This window comes from Triturus cristatus, chromosome 2_2 (assembly GCF_964204655.1).
Source record: "Triturus cristatus chromosome 2_2, aTriCri1.1, whole genome shotgun sequence".
NCBI lineage: Eukaryota > Metazoa > Chordata > Amphibia > Caudata > Salamandridae > Triturus > Triturus cristatus.
In genome coordinates this window covers 522,687,442-522,709,759 of record NC_140582.1, presented here as the reverse complement: position 1 = coordinate 522,709,759, position 22,318 = coordinate 522,687,442, and the positions used below count along the sequence as shown (strand labels likewise).

Here is a 22,318-nt window from a genome sequence, read left to right as displayed (position 1 = left end):
AGAAGATGTTTCCAGTAATAACCAGGAGATCACCAGTGGGCGCGAAAGCCGTGTGCACTAAGACTTGGTGAGCATACTTGCAAAAAAGGAACTAGAAAAATAAGTCTTATGCCTTGGAACTGAAGTAGGTTATCATTGAAGAGCACAGCATATGCGGCATATTGCGAGGAAAGCATGAAGGCAGAGGTCTCAGAAAACGGAGCGCCAACATGAGGAGTAAGTTGGAAGCATAGCACACTGACAGGGCGCAAAACACAAAGGAGAGGTCCTTAGTTGCCTAGAGTACAGACCAGTGACTGGAGAAAGAGCAGGAAGATCATGACTGTAATCACCTCAGCGACAAGCGGACATCGCGCATAATACAAAATGGCGGTCGCGCTGAGGGACTTACATCAAGAGATATGAATGGGCGAATCACTTGCAGAAAAACGAAGTCTGGCCATCACATCTTCAGCACGAAGCCAACCGCTTACAGGAGTCACAAGAAGTCTCAGAAGCTGGCATGAATAAAGAGACCACGTGGAGCCAAATGACATATCCCCCTGATGCAGCCACCAGAAACAGTTCATACAGGATTGGTGATTAAATAACGTTGCCCAATAGTAGATTTAGCGCCATATGAGATTTGGCTGAAAGGAAACAAATTCTGCGACGTTTCATTAAAATTGTGTAAATGTCACAGCAAGAGAGTCTCTGGTGCAAAATCTATCTTTATGCGCCCACATAATGTAGATATCAATTTAAATCACCTCTCTGAAGCGTTGAAGCAGATGTGACAGACTCAGGGAGTAGCAGAGAGCCACAGTAGAGGCATTCCCCTCAGACGCGGTGGCATCGTAAAATCATCCCAAAATGGCAGACGCGCTGAGGCGATTAGCAGATTCGGCGAAAATGAGGCATTTTTCACAGAAGAGCGGACCCCCAGACCTCACCAGGTGCACATCACGCTCCGATGCTGGGAACCGCCAAAAGAAACGGAAAAAATGCAGGAACGCCTCCGAACGGGTTGAAAGTCCGTCCCGGTGTTGCGGAGCTCCAAAGTCAGGCGGCCATTCCAGTCGGCGTCCAAGCCACGCCCCATTTTCCCTGTTTTTAAGAGGCAAGGCAGGCCCTTGGGCTTCGATGTGTTCAGTAACCTATCTGTCAGGAAATTCTCTGAAGACAGTCTCTTTACTCATTCTGGAAAGCAAAGAATCTGGAGGTTGTTTCTTTGGGACAGGCCCTCTGCATCTTATGCATTTTCCTGTGGCTTTCATGTTAAAGATACAAAGGAACTAGCAGTGTCTTGTAGATATTTAATTTCTTGTTGTAACAGTCCTATTGATTCTTCCATGTTATCCACTCTCTCTGATATCTTTCTCATTTCTATTCTCAGTAGTTTTACTTTCATGGACACATGTTCAATTGCAGAGCAGCCCTGAAGTGTGGAATTGACAATATAATATCTTTGGAAGATGTTTCTGTTCCAGCTTCTCCCTGGGAGCTATTTATTGTCTTTGATTTGTTTCTGTTCTACTCTGTGTCACCATGAATTGAACAACGGTCCTCCTTAGATTGAACTTGTTCACTGTCTTTCTTCATGCTCAAGCTCATTGCACAGTATCTCACTGTGAAAGATGAATCTCACCTATGCCCACTTTGTCACTGTCTCTCTCATCAACTGCATGTGATTTCTGCTTCTGTTGGTCATCCAGAAGCTGTTAACGGTTGTCTATTGCTTGGTTCCTCTCTCTATCACAGTAATGTCACATATGATTATTTTATCTTTATCTTCACATTTTCCTTGGCCTTTATCTTCATCTCCTATTCTTTTCTGGCATGCTTAGCTCTGCTTTTGCTCTTTTTCCATGAGCATCATCAGTGGGTTGAATCAGTATTTCCTAATTCATTCCAGGGCTTGCTTCATATTCTATTCACGATACATAACAGCCTATGTTTGCCATGTCTAGGGCACCTTCTTCATATGTGCTAATCCCTCCAAGGTCTGTTTAGCAGCAGGGTGGCATCCCATGTGTTAGTGAGCTCCAAGCTCATTTCACTATGAATGGACACAAACACAAGAATAGACACTATATGAATATATTTTAAACCTTTATTTAAATCAACATCCTAATCTAGTGCAGATAATGTGTGTAGATATAATAATGAAAATAAACAAAGTAGTGGTAATAAATGCAATCAATAAGCAGTATATAAGAATAGCAACACTGTAATAGTATTTCATAAATTCATCCAGTTGTATGATTCTAATCATTCTCTGTTCTACGAACACTTCCTTCAAGCCCCAGGCTGATCTGTCTTAGCATCAAAAGTGCCTGTCTACGTTTCTTGAGGTGGCCTCCTAGCAGTATACCTTAGCCAAACAACCTACCTTTAATCTGTACTTTGAGAAAGTCGTTCTCTCCCTCTGCATTTCATTTTATAGTGTTCCCCAAACTAGCTGTTAGAAGCCTATGGCCTTCACTGAGGATGTTTACAGCTTCAACTGCACAAACCCTCCCAAGTCTTCCAAGTCCTCCAGAAAGTTGAAGAGTTCTCTCTGCCTAATATACAGAGCTGTAACAAGCTTAAATTCACTTTTTGGGTTATTTTTAAAATCTCTTGCAGAATGATGTAAAGTGCAAGAATTAACATATTAATTTTGATACACTTTCACAAAATTCAGGCACATATTATATATTACATGAATTGCTCCAAGACACTTTTTAGCGTGGTCAAGAAGCTCTCAGGCTCCAAAACTCAACCCAGGCCGCCCTCACTTAACATTTGTCAATGCCAAGTTCTGGCTAAATTCTTTCTCCATAAGGTAAGGAAAATATATTCAGACATAGTGAGCTCCCAGAGCAATAGCCCCCCTGCACTGCAAAACATAAGCTCCTCACAGTTAACTACACTGTTACTAGGCGAAAATACTCAACCCGATCAGTAGAAGTTGCCTTGTGCCCCCAAAAACAGATTGGCTATATGGCCTCAGTTAAACTTTGATTTCTTTAAATATTTTTTAAATCAGTATCAAATCAGGATCACATAGGGACCCTCTTCCTGTTTCTGTGCTTAAACAGCTTGAGCCGGCATCTCTACTAATTATCATGGACGTTTTGAATGCTTCCCTCCTGGAGGCTAGAGTTCCATTAGAGTGGAAGCACGCGATGGTGCTCCCCATTTTGAAGAAGGCCAACGCGGATCCCGATCCGCCTTCTAACTATCGGCCTATCTCCTTGCTACCAGTTTTTTCTAAGATTTTAGAAAAGCACATACATGTGCAGCTGTCAAATTTTGTGAAATCACAAAATATCCTTCACTCATCTCAATTGGGCTTCAGAGCTGGTTTTTCTACTGAAACCACGCTTCTTGGGGTGACGGAAAGATTGCGTAAACATCTAGATGCTGGAGACACCGTGGCCCTTATATTGCTTGATTTAAGCGCTGCCTTTGACACGGTGTCTCATACCATGTTACTGGCAAGCTTGAGGTCGCTAAGCATCTGCGACTCAGCTCTCGATTGGCTTATTTCTTTCTTTGCCAATCGGACTTTCCAAGTGTCCTCCCCCACTGCCAGCTCCGATAGCCTTACTTCACCTTATGGGGTACCTCAGGGCTCCATTTTTAGTCCTCTTCTTTTCAATCTGTACGTCAGACCTTTGGCAGATGTTGCCGAAGAGGCCAGACTGTCCCTATTCTCCTACGCGGACGACTCTCAGATAATTTTTTTGTTGTCTGTAGAGAGTGAAGCAGACACCTCCCTCCTCCAGGTGGGCTTGAGCAAGATTGCCTCATGGATGCAGGCTAATTATCTTAAACTCAACAGAGAGAAGACTGAGGTCTTGCTCTTAGGAAAAAACAAGAACCTTTGGGGGCCCCAACATTGGCCTACTGTGATGGGGCACTTCCTCAACCCTCCTGCCAAGTCTGTAATTTAGGTGTCATCATTGATGATTCACTGACTATGCAACATCAAGCTGTTAAAGTTGCAGCTACATGCTTTACCATCTTAAAATGGCTAAACAAGATCATTTGGATGTTGCCTGAGCCTGCCTAGATAACAGTAGTCCAGGCGCTTGTCACCTCTCGACTGGACTACAGAAATGTTCTTTATCTGGGGGCCAACAAGGTGGTGACTTGCAGGTTACAGTTGGTCCAGAACTCGGCTGCTAGACTTCTTCGCCGGATTCCTACAGCTATTTCTGTTTACGGCCACCTGCGGGACCTGCACTCACTGCCTCAAGGTGGAGAACCGTATTAAGTTAAAGGCCTGAGCTATATGTTTAAAATAAAAAAAGGCGTGGCCCCTCAGTATTTGCAGTCCCTGGTGAACCCCTATATGCCTTCTAGCTGTCTCCGCTCATCTACTCAGGGTAAATTTACTGTACTTAGGGTCAAACTATCTCGGATGGGTGGTTGATCGTTCGCATATCTTGGTCCCTCCCTATGGAATTCTCTGCCCACTTCGATTCGTAATGAAACGGTGTTTGTCCAATTTCATTAGTCCCTAAAAACATGGCTTTTTAACCAATAATCCTTCAGTGGTTGCTTATTCCTTGGTCTGGCTGGCGCCGGGAAACCCTTTTTGGGCAGCTGTTGCGCCTTACAAATTCAATTACAATTACATGAATACATATATATTAATAAATGATGTGATATTAAACTGTCATGAAACAAATTTTATTTGTTAGACATTTTCAATCAATAGTGAGAACTATAGAAGGAACTGTGCCTTCGAATTCATGAATTTATAAAATGCAATCGGGGGTACTTATGCAGAAAAACGCAAGGATCACATCACCTCTTCTTGACCTTGAGCTCCTAGTGTCATTTTTGGACAGCTAAATCTGACCTGCATCTCACAGACTGAGCACCACACTTTCAAACACTGTGTCTCACCAGAGTGTTGAGCCCTAGGTTCCAGCACTTACTTCATCATCTGGGCTTGCTTTCTCTTCTATCGTTCATTGTCTCTCTCCACGTCACACCCAATTATGTTGGTGAGGAGGGCATTCACTCAGCCTCATTTTACCGTTCTCCAACTCTCATCTAACCCAAACTGCACACTGTAGTACCTGAGTATGAAAAAGAGAAGGGAAATCCAGAGAGAAAATGACTCTCTTTAAAGGATTTCCCTTCCCCTTCAACGCTCACCTGGCATGACGTCATTCCTTAACTTCTCCACTAGTGAGAAGTAAGCAGTGTGAGCAGCGCACAACGATGTGCCTGCGGTCACTGCAGTCCCGAAAAAAACACAGACCGCCTGTGCCAGAGCACAAAACAGAGCCCGATAGAGACCCGTTTCGAGGCCCCTTTTAAAAACCTGCTGGTCCTGAGCACCAGTGAGACCCGGCCCACTTAAAGCCCTGTGCACACGGACATCACTTCCTTACTGTTTTTGGTTATGGAGCTGACCTTAGGGTTGCAAATGATATGTCATTTATTATGGGTGAAGGGCTGCTATCCAGCCATCTTGCTAGGCCACGCCTATAGTGCTGCAATAGCCTTACGTGGGTATTTATATATTTTAAGATGATTTATGTAGAGCCGTACAGAGGTAGCTGTTCAGAAAATGTGCACTAGAGCAATCAAAGTGTTTTAAAATCGACACCGTCTTGCCAAAGTGGATGCTGTGAGAAACAAAACACATAATTTCCTGATGGCAGGCACTTTTATTAATCTGTGAACTTCATCATTGCTAGTACACAGGGCCCACCGTCAAGGGATAGTGTCAATGTGTAACACTCGGGCTTCCCTGTTTCAAAACCTATTTAAGATTTACAGAGCATGCTTCTTTAATAATTCAATTCTTTTTATTGCATATTTAAAATCCTTGCAATGCAAAAATAATTACGAAAATTGACTCTATAATCTATAAAAATGATTTATTATCTTGGGTTTTTTAGACATCTTACATTAAATAAAACTTCTTGAGTTAATAAAACATATTTTTAAACTAATCACTAGAATAAGTCAATGTAAAATGGTGCATTGAAGGCCATGCCCATCCGTGATGAATCAGTTAGATTGCTCACTGGTAAGAGCAACTGGAAGCATCGTCAAACCACTGCTCTGTTATAGCCTAGTCAGTTCCCTTTAGCTGCCTGCCAGCTGCTGCCAAGTTAGCAACTTACGACAGGACACTTGGGATCCACCAAGTTAGACAGACGTTTATTGCTTCCTTGAAGGACCAATGACCGTGACTGTCACAAATGCGCCGTTTGTATCACACTGTTTACAGACGAACAATGAACGCTTTAATTTTTCGAATGACGTGGATCCTAGTCTACACTACTCATGGTTTTCATCAACCTCAACCCTAAGTCTCGTTAATGAAAGCTCTGGAATTTGTAAGCAATGAAGGCAAATTATTTTGGGCTTGAGTTAGAGCTTGGTGGATTCAGATTGGCCATAAACATCGTCTGTTTACCCTTCCACGTCCATGGAGGTCGCCTGTCATATATAGAGTATGGTAGTATGATGGACTCAAGGCCGTCAACCATCCACCACCTCTGCCTCATTTTCTGTACTCTGTTGATGGCGTATAACCGAAAGACAACAGAGGGAGAAATGGAAGCCACTACTACATCCGCCATATTTAGCGTGCAATTGCCGTCAATGGAAACATGATGGATCCTCCTCCACTCTTGAGTTGGAGCAAAAAGTGGATAAATAGCCAAACCCTACCCACAACAAACACAAAACTTACTCTATAGAAAGGACTCTGCTGTTCGAAGGCCTGGGAATCTATGTGACAATAGTGGATGAAAAACAAATAAATGTACAACAAAATATAAGGTGCATACAACTTTTGAAACTATTTTAATTGCATTAATTAAAAAGAACTAATATAAAGTTTATATACACAAAACCATATCTAACAGAAATGTATCCTCTCTCCCTGCCTGGGCATATGCCTCACACTACATGCCCATGTTAAATGCGCATCTAATATAATATTACTACCTCCTCACGCCCCACGTCTGTAAGTGAATGCACATGTTTTATAAATCTACGTGGTCAGACAAACATAATGTTAACACCCTATCATTAATGCTCTTTACATTTTTGGGGGAAAATGTATAATTATAACATCCCCACAGTGTAGTGCTTAAAATAAATCACACAACTATTCTGAGCCTACACAGCTTCATTGGACGGACCACAGCTGCGTCCACTTCACCTTCAAGAGAACGACGACCCACCAACACCAGCAACACACCGCCCGCAGAAGCTGGAACAAGATCACAGCAGACCAGCTCGCAACCTCCCTGAGCCAACACCCTCCGGCCAGCTCAGCGAACCCCAGCCAGGCCGCCGATAACATCACGAAGTGGATCAGCAACTGCGCGGACGAGCTCGCCCCGCTGAGGACCCCGCCCAACAGACCCGGCAGCAAGAAGGCCCCATGGTTCACCGACGAACTCAAGAGCTCCAAGAAGAACTGCCGAGCCCTCGAGAAAGTCTGGAAAAGGGACCCGACACCGGACAACAGGACCTCCTACAAACTGGCCACCCGGAAACACCACCAGCTGATCCGCGCCGCCAAAAGAACAGCATTCAAGGACCGGCTGGACAACAACGCACACAACAGCAAGGAACTCTTCAACATCGTGAAAGAGCTCTCCAACCCCAACGCAGGAAACAACGACATCACCCCATCACAAGACCTCTGCAACTCCCTCGCCTCATACTTCCACAACAAGATCACGGACATACACAGCAGTTTCAACAACCAACCAACGCACACCACGGCCGACCAGCCACCCCCCCCCACCACCACCCTCCACGCCTGGACCCCGATCAGCACAGAAGACACCATCCGCACGATGAACTCCATCCACTCCGGATCACCAACCGACCCCTGCCCTCACCACGTCTTCAACAAGGCCGACGCTGTCATCGCACCCCACCTGAGAGACATCATCAACACATCCTTCGACACCGCCATCTTCCCTGAAAGCTGGAAACACGCCGAACTCAGCGCTCTACTCAAGAAACCAACAGCGGACCCCACCGACCTCAAGAACTACCGCCCCATCTCGCTTCTCCCGTTTCCAGCCAAAGTCATCGAGAAGACCGTCAACAAGCAGATGGCCGCCTTCCTCGAGACGAACGGATCCCTCGACCCCTCACAGTCCGGCTTCCGAGCCAAACACAGCACCGAGACCGCCCTCATCGCCGCCACAGATGACATCCGAGCCCTGATGGACAACGGAGAAACAGCGGCCCTCATCCTCCTAGACCTCTCCGCGGCATTCGACACGGTCTGCCACCGCACCCTAATACGGCGCCTCAGCAACATCGGAATCCAGGACAAGGCGCTGGAATGGATCATCTCCTTCCTCAACGGAAGAACACAGCGAGTCCGCCTACCACCGTACAAGTCAGAGGCCTCCGAAGTCATCTGCGGCGTCCCCCAAGGATCATCCCTGAGCCCCACCCTCTTCAACGTCTACATGAGCCCCCTCGCGGCCATCGTACGCAAACACCACCTCAGCATCATCTCCTACGCCGACGACACACAGCTGATCCTCTCCCTGACCAACGACCCCGCCGCCGCCAGAGCCAACCTGCACGAAGGGATGAAAGAGGTAGCCGAGTGGATGACGACCAGCCGCCTGAAACTGAACTCGGACAAGACGGAAGTCCTCATCCTGGGCCCTTCACCCTCCGCCTGGGACGACTCCTGGTGGCCCCCCGCCCTGGGCACCGCACCCAAACCAACTGACCATGCACGAAACCTGGGCTTCATCCTGGACTCCTCCCTCTCCATGACCAGACAAGTCAACAGCGTCTCCTCGGCGTGCTTCAACATCCTACGCATGCTACGGAAGATCTTCTGGTGGATCCCCACAGAGACCAGGAAGACCGTCACCCAGGCCCTCGTCACCAGCCGACTGGACTACGGCAACGCCCTCTACGCCGGGACCACCGCCAAGCTCCAGAAGAGACTCCAGCGGATCCAAAACGCCTCAGCCAGACTCATCCTCGACATCCCACGATCCAGCCACATCTCCGGACATCTGAGAGGCCTTCACTGGCTCCCCGTCAACAAGAGAATCACATTCCGCCTCCTCACCCACGCACACAAAGCCCTACACGACCAAGGCCCGAGCTACCTCAACAGCCGAGTCAACTTCTACGCTCCCAAACGCCACCTCCGATCAGCTAACCACGCCCTCGCCGCTGTCCCCCGCATCCGAAGAGCGACTACAGGAGGAAGATCCTTCTCCTACCTGGCCGCCAAGTCCTGGAACTCCCTCCCGTCCGACCTGCGCCTGACCCAAGACCACCTCTCCTTCAGGAAGAAGCTGAAGACCTGGCTGTTCGAGCAGTAGCGGCACCACCCCTCCCCAGCGCCTTGAGACCCTACGGGTATGTAGCGCGCTCTATAAGTGTCACTGATTGATTGATTGATTGATTGATCCCACTTTACCCACTTACCACACACTTCACAATCATGTGATGCAACCATGTACCCCAAGGAGACATTTTCACAGCCCAATCACCACTATGTTAGAATGAATTAAATTAAATTAAATGTATAAAGCACACAATTAACCAGACATATCAAGGAGCTAGAAACCAAAACATCCCTATGAAAAGACTGGACTGCATATAAATTACAATCCCTGAGAGCGATCCTGGCAGGCAAAAAGTCATGTTTTCAGACACTTCCTGAAAGAGAGATGATTATCTATTTCTGAGATATGGCTAGGAAGTGTGTTCCAAATTTGACAGAGGCCAGGACATAAGAATTGCCTCCCCTTCGACAAGTTGTCTGCTTTGAGCAGAACACTGTGCTATGGTCGGGAGATACCACTGAAATTTTGATCTGAAAAATAGCGGTAGCATGTCCCTACCGTTTTGTCTTCTGGTGGTACCACTCCATGTGGGAAGGTGAGGGGGGCAGGCAGGGGAGAGGGAAGCCTTACCCCTGACTCCTGTCCAGCCTAAGGGTACAGACCCTGGGCTGGGAGACCAGTTGTGGGATAGCACCCCAGAACTGGAAGGTGAACTGTTTAGGACACTTGTCACAGGTGCCTTGACAGTTCTGGAGTCTGGGGTGCCTCTCCACAGTGGAGGGTATAGGACCCCAGAAGTTAGAAAGGGGTGTGAGAGAGCCCACCCCAGTCTCCTGTCCAGCATCAGGGTACAGACCCTGGGCTGGTGGACCAGTGTCAGGACGCCACCCCTGAACTGGCAGGAGGGAAAGTGGACAAAGGATGCCAAGCACCTGGGGCTACTGCCCACCCCCACTCTCAGATGCCAGAGGTTAGAGAGCGCTGAGAAGCCTGAGGCCTGGCTCTCATCACTGACAGCTGTCAGTAGCCATTGTGGCTTGCTGTCCTGGTAGACAGAGTTGCACCAGAGGGGGAAAGGAGTTCGCCCCCCTTGGGTGGACTTACTCACACTACTGTCTGCCTACTGGAAGACATCTGTGAGCCAAGTAAGGTTAGGTGCTGCACAGAAGGGCCCCCAATTGAAGAGAAAGGTTCCACATCGGTTAGCTAGTGGGTCCTGAGAGTATGGACAGAGGGATCCAACTGGGTTCAGAAAGGCCTAGAACTGGGATACCCCTGTTGTTGCAAGCCAGGGTCCATGTTCTATCGCCCCAATCGGTGACGTCTGTCAAGGTATTGATTGGTCTCCCCTGGCTTTAGGCTGGTGGGGGGTTGTGTTGGACCAGACCCTTTTGTTTGCGGGTTCATCCCCAAACATTTTGCCTGCTATTTTTCTGACCTGTTTTTGTTGGCTTTAGGACTCTGGCACGTTACCACTACTGATCAGTGCTAAAGTACATATGCTCTCTTTGTAAATTGTAAATCTGATTGGTTATCCACGATTGGCATATTTGATTTACTGGTAAGTCCTAGTAAAGCACAGTTGGTGTGTCCAGGTCCTGTAAACCAAGTGCTAATAGTGGGCCTGCAGCACTGGTTGTGCCACCCACATGAGTAGCCCTGTAAACTTGTCTCAGGTCTGCTATTGCAGTGTCTGTGAGTGCAGTTTTAAACTGCCATGTCAACCTGGCAAGTGCCCATTCAACTAACCTCAATAAAAGGATTCCCAACACTATCACCGATGCCGTGGTTACCGCTCACTGGGTGAGCGCAGCACTGACCTCGACGACACTGCAGCCCTGGTCTCACCAAAGCCGCCAATTCACATTGTCATCAACACGGCTGCCTGCACCGTGGCAACTGACTTTGACAACACCGCAGACCTGGTCTCAACGCTGCAGCTTCACACCACCACAAAGCCACTGTCTGCACAGTAGCTATGGTTATTGCCCTTGATGACACTGCAGCCCCTGGTCTGCTGATGACAGCATCATTGACTCCGACATCGTCACCTGATGCTATTGCCTGAACCTAAGCCACAGTCACCGCCTCATGAGGAGCACGAGACACCGACCGCAATGACACCGCAGCCCCGGGTCGACTGACTCTGCTACCTGCAACCAACCCACAGAGACCACATCGTGAAGTGCACAACACACCGCCCGTGATGACACCGCAGCCCTGGCAATGACGATGTCAGCCATGGAGTCTGATATGCAATGTGTGTGACTTCAAGGACTCCCCGACTTTTGCACCGACTTGCAGCACAGACGCCCGCGACGCCTTACCTCTCTACATCATCACATGTTCCTCGAGGCCTTTTCAACTCCAAGATACTGTTTGTGGGTCTTCCCTGATGCAATAGCCAGCCCTTGACTCCATTGACGTAGGACTGAACTATTGGATTTGTTGGTCACGACCCAGTGATAGCTGCAGTTGGCGCTGTTGACTTCATGGAACTGTATTTTTTAGATATTCTTAAGAAATTCCTATCTTTGCTTGTGTATGTTGGATGTTTGTCATTTTGGTCTTGTTTTGATTAGATACATATTGTCTATTTATCTACACTGGTGTGTTGTCCATTTTTTTTGTGTTTTCCCTGTGCTACTGACTGTGTTTTGTACAAATGCTTTACACATTGCCTGTGAGATAAGCCTGACTGCTCATGCCAAGCTACCAAGGGGGTAAGCGGGATTATTTTAGCTGTATAATCCCTTTACCCTGACTATCAATCAATCAAACAATCATGGTCTTGTAGAGCGCACCACCTACCTGTGAGGGTCTCAAGGCGCTGAAGGAGGGGGAGGTGAGCAGCTCCGTTGGGGGTCATTCGAAGAACAAGGTCTTGAGGTCCTGTCTGAATTGGTGCAGTGTCGGGCTTCGTCTGAGGTGAAGGGGGAGTTTGTTCCAGGTCTTGTCTGGGAAGTAGAAGAAGGATCTTCCCCCTGCTTTGGTCCTGAAGAAACGAGGGACGGTGGCTAAGGCGAGGTCAGCTGAGCGGAAGTTTCTCTTGGGGGCTAGGAAGGAAATTCGGTTGTAACGGTATTGCAGTCCGGTGTTGTGGAGGGCTTTGTAGGCGAGTGTGAGCAGTTTGAAGGTTATTCTTCTTTCAACAGGGAGCCAGTGGAGATCGCAGAGATGTTGGGTGATGTGGTCATGTTGTGGGATATCTAGGAAAAGTCTGGCTGCGGCGTTCTGGACGGTCTTGAGTTTGGGGAGGAGTTTTTTGTTGATTCCGGCATAAAGAGCGTTTTTTGTTGTCTAATCTGCTGGTGATGAGTGCGTGGGTGATGGTTTTCCTGGAGTCGGGGGGAGGTCCACTTGAACGTCTTGCAAAGTATGCGGAGGGTGTTGAAGCATGCGGAGGATACGGCATTGATCTAGCGATTCATGGTGAGTGAAGAGTCGAGTATGATGCAGAGGTTGCATGTCTGGCCCTTTGGGGTGGGTGGGTTTCTGAGGGTGAGGGGCCATCAGGTGTTGTCCCATGCGAAGGGGGTGGAGCCGAGAATGAGGACTTCAGTTTTCTCCACGTTGAGCTTCAGGCAGCTGTTGCTCATCCAGGTCGTACCGACTTTCATCCCTTCTTGGAAATTGCACCTGGTGATGTCGGGTTCCTTGGTGAGGGAGAGAATGAGCTGGATGTCATCAGTATAGGAGAAGATGGTGAGTCAGTGCTTTCTGATGATGGTTGTGAGGGGGGCCATGTAGACGTTGAAGAGTGTGGGGCTGAGGGAGGATCCTTGGGGTACTCCTAATCTGATCTCTGATGGTTCCGAGAGGAAGGGCGGAAGTCTTATTCTCTGTGTACTGCCTGAGCGGAAAGATTATATCCAGTCTAAGGATAGAAGCAAGGGTCCCTATTTGGACAGTGAGCAAGCCACTGCCAACTAGAGACCCCCATTTCTAAAAGTGCTTATAAAAACTTAACAGGAATTTTCATGCATAGCTTAATTAAGTACCTGCTCCACAGTTTGAGAAACAATAATTATTATTCACATTATTTTGTGTATTATCTGACAAGAGAGTGTCATAAAATTCCCACTTCAAGCACACTTGATGTAACAGAGTCTGTGGCAATGCAGGCAGAACGGACATCCATTAAGTATCGGTTCCATTCAAAATCTCGTGGCCGGCTGAAAAAAAAGCAGTTTGACATTCCTATGCTTATTAGGAAACATTCGAGAAATTAAGTTTGGAGAAATTGTTTTAAAAAAAAAATCACCAAATGGACAAAGGTGTGATGCATGTCATATGTTAGCAACAAACGTGTCAACGAAACAAGTTCCTTTAAACAAGCATTCTCTACTCCATGTTTATAAACTGTGTGGCAGATCTACTGCAAATTTAATTTAGAGAAATATATTTTATTGCATTGCAACTGCATTAATCACAAGCTTTTTAATCCTTAGGGTTGCAATGAACAACGATAGTCTATCGCCAAAGAACCACACAGACCTGGTAGTTGAAAAGAAGAACGTACATTCAGCTTGCAGCAACCACAACAGCGCAAATTCTGAGGTGGAACATGACATCAGCTTGAAAACTGATAAGAACGACAACAAATCTTCAGGAATTGGTCGGGAGAGCAAGCTAGATCCTGTTAATGGGAAAAGTGAACACCAAAAGCTGGATGGCTCTGAAATTACTCTTGGAGACAACCTTCAGTGTTCCACCAGGAAGAAGAAAAAAATAACCCCCTCTTCCAAAAGGGCGCACGGTTTGTTCGCTGCGGAGGGGGATAACGAGAAAGCACAGCAGAATGTTGGTGATCAAGGGAGCTGGGTTGCAGGATTCCAAAAAGAAGGGAGTGCTTCTTCAGGGAACAGTCATCAAAACGTATGTATTTCATTTCCTGATGATCTATAATTGTTAATTCTTATTAAATGAATGAATGAATATACTCCTTTGTTCAACCAGAAAATATATCCTTTGTATTTTTTTTAAAGTGTGGCTCCCACACTTAACACTTTTTGTGAATAGAAACATTACATGTGAGATAAAGTAAGCTGTGACCATATACATGCACAGGCCACAGGCAAAGTGCCTTTATTGGTCACAGGACTTGACTTTCAGTACCTTTCATAACATTAGAAGGGGAGTATAAACTCTAATGGTTTGTTTATTTAATCAGATTTTGCAAGGATGCAGTGTTCCCAGTTAATTCTCTGAGTCCATAGTAGTTAGCTTTCTGAAAAAGGAGATCCCAAAACTTGATCCAAACACGTACCGCCCCATTAGTCTAGTTAATACTGATTATATGCTGTTTACCAAAATTATGGCCAAAAGAGTGGCAGCTGTAGCGCAAAATATTGTTCATCGAGATGGGAACTGCTTTCTCCCTGGGAGATTGATAACGTACAACACAATTTTTTTTATACAAACCATAGATTATTTTTCAATGGAGAGAATTAAAGCCACTGACATTATTCTTGATGCTGAGAAAGCATTTGATTTGTTGATGTGGGAAGTACTTTTTGCAATACTTCGTAAATTTGCTTTTACAGCTAGTTTTTTGCCGATGTTACGAACGTTATATTCAGGGGCCAAGGCAACTATAATGATTATTGATATTTCAGCGAGAGACATATATATTAGTCGTGGTACTCGCCAGGGATGCCCAATGTCACCCATATTGTTTGCACTATTTATAGAACCTTTGACATGTTCTCTTCGTTCAGATCAATCCATTAAACCACCCGTTAGAGCTGCACCAAAACTTAAGCGATATGCGGATGATATGGTTTTATATTTAAAGCCAGATAAGGAGTTCACGGCCATGGGGGGCTTTACAATTAATCAAGTAAAATCTGAAGGTTTCATTTTTAATAGCTCCCCTGAAATATTATCAATCGCTATGCAATTGTCTTTTTCAGCTACACGTCTGATTAGCTATTTTGGGATTAAGGTAACTAAAAATTATAATGGTATATATGTGCTAAATTACGCTCCTTTATTCTTTAAAGTTCGTGCATTACTTAATCGCGGGAACAAACATTCTTTTACAATTATTGACCGCATATCGCTTATAAAAATAAATTTATTACCCCTATTCCTGTTCGATCTTTCAAATGTACCAATCAAGCTAAGAAAGGCTTTTTTGGATCCTTAAAAGGCGAAATTCAGTCTTTATATGGAAGTCAAAGCGTCCTAGGGCCAAGCTGCCAGTACTTTCTTTATTCTCAAGAGGAGGGAGGTATAGCCCTTCCTTGTCTGAAAACGTACTATCAGGCCACGCTTATAAGCTGGCCGACCTTAGCATCAAACAATATAGCTGTTGGAGATAATTACTATCTACATAATATATTAAAAACAGCAAAAAAAATCTGGCTTACTTTTTTACAAATCCAAGACTACTGAAACTTACGCGCTATAAGACACCTCAAATAGTAGTAGAACACACCAATTATATTTGAAGAGAATATAGGATTCCATATTATCACCCTCATATGAAGTAAGAGGCATGTGTTGGTTTAGGTTTAAGTTTGGGGCGCTCTAGACTAACACGTTGGGCAAATATTGGACTTTTTATTCACAATAATGGCTTTATCACTTGGCAAACAATTACTTGCAACCGTAGATCATTGAATCCAACACTCTTTTTCAGATATACTCAAATAAAACATGCCTGTTCATGTAATTTGGTCGAGCCGAACGTTACGGCTGAGAAAATAGGACAAGCTTTTTTAGTTTCATGGCTCAGGGGAATCGACAAGTGGTAACTTCTACATCAACAATCTGGATTTAAATTAATATTGAAGCAAATTAACAGCATAAGTAATATTTCAGGTTGTAGTATTATGATGGTGCATTGGGATTATTATAATTGTTTCAGTAAAAAAGCTATTTGAGCGACCAATTTTAAGCATATAAGCTTCTATTGTAAATGGATGCTCTACTATATCCCTGCAAAAAATGTAAAAATGTACCATGCTGCCGATCCCTCCTGCTTTAGATGTAAATCTCAGCCTGGTGACTGGGTTCATATGATATTCACCTGTCCTAAATTGAATGGGTTCTGAATAGGGATCTTTTCTGAAATAAGTGAATGGGCGAAAAGAATGATTCCACCGGTACCCTATGGGAGCACTTTTGGCTTCCCGTCAAGTGCACATAATTTGACTACTGAATTGAATCACCTTTGTTTTATAGCATCTTTGTTTGCCAAATCATTGATTTGGCATATTGGAAGTCGATTAACATACAAACTGTAAATTATTGGTGTAATATTATGGATAAAGTATATCGCCATGAGATTCTCAATGCAAAGAGAGTAGGTGCTATTAAGCAGTTTAACAAAATTTGGTCCAGCTGGCAGAGGGTGTTGGGTTTAGAGCAAAGAAGCTATGAATTAAGTACTGCTGTGTATAATATTTAAATGATCCAATAGTTACGTTTTTATAGTGTGGCTAAAGATATATATTGAGACATTTTGTATGATTATCTGGCATTTGGAAATGCTTTACTACTAAGTATTTAAATATTGTTCAATAATTTAGAAGAAACCATATCATGAATTATTATCTGTGCGATGTTCCAATTACGTTTATAAATTAATATGTATTACGAATAACATGTATGAACTAGTAATATGAATTATACATTTTAATAATAGAATGATGCTGCTGTCTTTTTTCCTAATAAAAAAAGAGGGGGAAAACGAGTTCACGTTGGTGGTGGGTCATAAGGTGATGCCATGTTTCAGTTTAAGTGCATATCCCTCACTCCACCCTCCCTGGAATTCTTTTGAACCTCTGGTCTTGCCAAATACTTCCTTCAGACGTCTTTGGGATCACCTGCTCTACAAACATTACACTCCTGCAAAGGAAATGTTCAACTCCATTCATTTCCCTGGGCTCACCTTCCACAAACACCTGACTTCACCTTCCTGGAAGCTCAGTAGGGAAATGGACATCCTTTTGCTTTAAAGTGTGTAAAGACTTGCATCCTGCCTTGGCCTGTGCCTTGCTCTGAACTCCAAACTAAGTCTTTCTCCGACACACAGACACTTCTGCCCGCTCCATCCATGGAGAAATCTCTATGTTTCAATGGTAGGTATATAGTCCATACCTCTGTGAATCCACGCTCTCCAATATGTGGGTATTTACAGCTCTTAAGCAGGCGAACTACTGCTGTGGAAAAACACTGCTGGATTCCACACCTCTCACCCTGATTCTCATCTTCATTGATCAGCCGCCATTACAGGTAGCTAGCATTAACATGAAATGGAGTACGCTATACCGGATATGATTACCTAACATGTGCCGATTTACACAGCAACCTGTATGTGGTAATCTGTAATCTGTGAATGTTGTAAAATCCTACCTGTGAAGTCCCCACCCTCGTATTGACGGCTTCCCTCTCATTCTGTATCAATCAAGTGTTGAGAATCTGATTTTATTTTATTTTTAGCAGGCAGTAGTAGTAGTAGGTTTTATTAACTCATTTAAAAAGTACCATAAAAGCACATATAAATATGAAGAAGTGCATGCACATAATATTAAAAGGACAAAAAACGTTCCAGCAGGTAAGAATGAAACAGTAATTAATACAGGCCTTATGCATGCTCTGATCAAGCAATGACAATTGTTTGTCTTCCAAAATGTTTTAAGTCTTTTGTACCACCTGGCCAGCTTTTCCAACATAATAAAATGATGTTTTAATGATATAGTGCATATAGAAATCAAGTGCCAGCATGCAACAAATATTGTATTTGTTTTAACTAAATGCAAAATATTTTTTTATTTTAGGATAGTGCTTGCTGTGATCAAGTCACGCAGGAAACCTACTCAAAACCGTCTCTGAAGCCCGATTCTAAATTTGAAGATTTACTAAACAACAAAAATACACAAGAATCATGTTTCAGGAGATACAGGTACGCGAATGAATCAAATGTATTTTCCTTGCGATTTCATAGAGCTGTGGGACATTGCATCAAAACAAGCATGCAGGTCAGAGCAGGTTCAAAGGGTCTGTGACTTCACCTGGTCTAAAATTCTATTGTTTAAGGTAGCTTAAGGTTTAGAATGAGCAAAGACCCGAACCCTTGTTTCAGATAAGTATGTATCAATTATCAAATACAAGCCATTTTCCCGCTCCCCAATTTGTGACATACTAGACACCAAACAAGCCATAACTACTTGGCATTATATAATTTATGCACGGACGATCCCTCTCTGACACACTTCAAGAAACGTGTGCAGGGTTTCTTGGCACAAGGCACGTTAGACATTTATGTTGGATTTGTAAGGTTAAAGGGCATTAGAGTAGGTTCAGAAAGGATATATACTGAGTCTGTGGGCACTAAATGCACCCAAAAAACTGAAAAAAATGAATGTACATTGCACACAACAATTATATTTGCAATTGGACACATATTAGTCTGCATGTGCGAACTTTCCATGTGAAAGCATAAACAGAGAACCAATTTTTAGATCTGACATTAGCCAACAGCTTTTGATTTTACTACCCTGATATACATAAAGCAGGATATATTATACATAATATACTTTCTTATAGGGACTTTCAGCCATTCTATCTTCAATCATTGGTGTGGTGTTGTGTCATGCATATTTTCCTTCTCCCCACTACAGTGTACAGCATGTGGCTTTGGATCAGCCCACTTTAAACACTGTGAGTGACGGCATTCTGCTTGCTCTTTCACAAGGAGCACATCCTCGAGCAGAGTAGTCCCTTCAGTGCTAAGGACTACTATGTGCGTGTGCTGTTTGAGATACAAATATATATATATATATATGCAAATTCACTGAAAAAACCATAGGTTTCACACATGTTATAGTTAGCTGGACATTTTACTGATAAAAAACCAATGAAATTCCCCCGTTATAGTTACTGTAGGCAACTATAACTCACGCGACCGTAATCCTCTGCTGATGCTAATACTGTATTTAGACACTTATTTGCCCATGTCTTCTTCCATTAAATTTTAGCTATACATATATTACAAATATTTTTTTTTCATAAAGACACATATGTCATCAGCAGAGGATTACGGTCGCGTGAGTTATAGTTGCCTACAGTAACTATAACGGGGGAATTTCATTGGTTTTTTATCAGTAAAATGTCCAGCTAACTATAACATGTGTGAAACCTATGGTTTTTTCAGTGAATTTGCAAGGTTTTTTAAATGCTAATTCCTAACTATAACGTGTGTGAAACCTATGGTTTTTTCAGTGAATTTGTACGGTTTTTTAAATGCTAAGTTACTTTACGCCATTTGTGGCGTGCGCGCCCACTTAACGCAGTTCGTTCCGTGCGCGCACGGTGCGCTTCGCGCACCGTGCGCGCACAGTGAGCACGCGGTGCGCTTCGCGCACCGCGTGCCCACGTTACGCTACATGGGCCATGAACGCACGATGCGCTTCGCGCACCGTGCGCACATGGAGGTCATATGATGAGCATCGTTGTGACAGGTAAAATATATGTTTTTTTTTTCTCTGGTGAGCCATGCACAAAAGGTGCACTTCGGTCACCATTTGCACACGGGGTGGGGAGAATGTGGATATATATATATATTTTTTTTTATTATTTCTAACCGTACGCGTACGGTAAGCGTAATCGGCGAAATTTTCGAAAAAATTAAAATTTCCTTTTTTCACTTGGGGGATCGTTGGGGACTCCCTCGACATGGCTAGGTGCTTGGGAGCTGTGTAAACAGCCCCTTTACATGATTTGCACTTTGTTTTTCAACCCCCTGTCAGAGTGCAAGAGAGAAAATGGCGGCTGCCGCTTCCTGGTTTCGACCGATTCGAATGTTTACTAAGATCTAAGGGCCAATCAGAATCGCGCTCGCGCACGCCACCGTACGCGTACGGTAAGCGCACCGTAAGCTGCCACAGATATATATATTGATTTAAAGGCTATTTTCTCAGAATCTACTGAACAGATTTACACCAAACCTACAAAAGGCACTTCCTTGACCTGAGGACTACCTCTCTACCAAATTTCAAGTAATTCAGTTCAGCCGTTCGGGCTGTAGCTCGGACTAAAGGTCCTATGGAAAAATGCACGGGAAAAACGCGTTTTGGGACCCCCCTTTTATCTCAGCCCCCGCTTGACGAATCCCCCCGAGACTTTCAGGGTAGGAGCGGAGCGTAGCGCCCCATTAGTTTTGAAAATTTCGCGAGGATTCGTCGACCGGCGCCAAAGTTATTCCAAATAGAATGTTACGGTTTTCCTATGGAAAGAGGGTCCTAACTATAACTACCTACTGGCGACCGCCAGTAGGTAATATACATATGTATATATATATATATATATATATATATATATATATATATATATACTGTTAGACCCGGGATCCCTGATTGGCTAAGGTAGGTACCTTAGGCCAAGTAGGGACCCGTGTTCCAATGTCAGGGAAAGGAAGGTCCCCTTCTTAGATAGCCCCGCTCACCCCCTTGGTAGCTTGGCACGAGCAGCCAGGCTTATCTTCAAAGTAAATGTGTAAAGTATTTGCAACCACGCTCACAATAATCCAATGATAACACCACAAATAGACTCCACACGAGTTTTATAAAAACGAGCATAAACTTTATGTAAAAAGATATACGATAAGACCAAACAATATGAATCCAACATATGAGGTTGTGTAATATTTCTCCTGGCCGGCTGTTAGGCCCGCCAGACCTTGTAAGTTCTGGCGGTATCAATGAGCACTTCTAAACATTCTCCTGTACTCCTAATATCATGTCATACAGTTCGTAATGCTAGAATCAGGCACTTTTGCAATGTAAAAACATTGTAATGCATAACACAGCAATCAGACACTCTGCAATGAAAAGATTGCAATGTGTAATGCAACAAACAGGCACTTTGCAAGGTAAAATAATGCAATGCGTAATACAACCACCAGGTATGTCGTTATGCAAAAATAAGGCAATGCGTAATACACTCATCATGTAATTCGTTATGCAGGAACAATGCAATGCTTCATACGACAATAAGGTAGTTCATTATGCAGATAAAATGCAATGCGTAATACTCTAATCAGGTACTCCGTTATGCAGAAATGATGCAATGTGTAATACGACAGTCAGGCACTCCGTTCTGCAGAAATGGAATAATGCGTAATACACTCAGGCCCCGATCACCGGACCTTAGGCGGTCTCTCCACCTCTCCTTCTGACTTGCAGTCAACCTCTCAACACTTGCCCCCAACACGCTACGATGTCATCAAAAAGTGCAGCTTCGCACTCTGGCCCCTGTACTGCCACTCCCTTGGCAATACAGGCCGTGATACGAGCCGAAGCAGAGGCTCGTGCTGCCAACACGAGAGACAGGCCATGAGCGTCTCCCTCCGAGCCCGTGCCCCACACCACGAGTCGGCTCACGTTACCTGGGGGGCACAAACTCACTCTCCTCTCCTCGTCCAGCGGCTGGGCCTCCAATGCAGCTTTGTGAATTTGCAACAGCAGCTCGGGCCGGTAACTCAGCTCCTCCGGGACTGCCGGTGTGGGCCGCTTCAGTTACGAAGATCTCAGGCTGCCAGAAAGCACACGCACACAGCGTCGCTGAGTCTTCCTTACGCTTTGGGTGCACCATCACTGGGCACTCCACACATGGGTCTCAGCAGCAAGAAGATCACGCGCACAGCGTCGCTGAGACTCACTTTACTCCGGTGCACACGATAACAAGGCAAATCCTCACAAAGGTCTCATGGTGCACAACGCACCCACACACAGCGTCGATAAGACCCACTTGGATTCCGGTGCACACGATAACAAGGCAAATCCTCACGAAGGTCCACGGTGCACAACGCACACGCACACAGCGTCGATGAGACTCACTTGGATTCCAGTGCACACGATAACAAGGCAAATTCTCACAAAGGTCATACAGTGCACAACGCACACAGCGTCGATGAGACTCATTTGGATTCCGGTGCACACGATCACTGGGCAATCCTCACAAAGGAGTTCAGGCTGCACAAAGCACACGCACACCGCGTCGCTGATCCTTGCTTGGAC

The 22,318-nt window shown here is 44.8% G+C and overlaps 1 protein-coding gene across 6 annotated transcripts in view; it reads left to right on the top strand.

Annotated features, from left to right (window-relative positions):
- IQCM (IQ motif containing M) overlaps positions 1-22,318 on the top strand; it is a 1,338,699-nt gene that overhangs the window by 678,484 nt on the left and 637,897 nt on the right. For all 6 annotated transcript variants that reach the window (XM_085641647.1, XM_085641643.1, XM_085641646.1 and 3 more), the window contains 2 exons: positions 13,742-14,168; positions 18,080-18,204. In XM_085641647.1, coding sequence (XP_085497773.1) covers positions 13,742-14,168; positions 18,080-18,204 — 552 coding nt within the window. The remainder of the gene's footprint in view (positions 1-13,741; positions 14,169-18,079; positions 18,205-22,318) is intronic.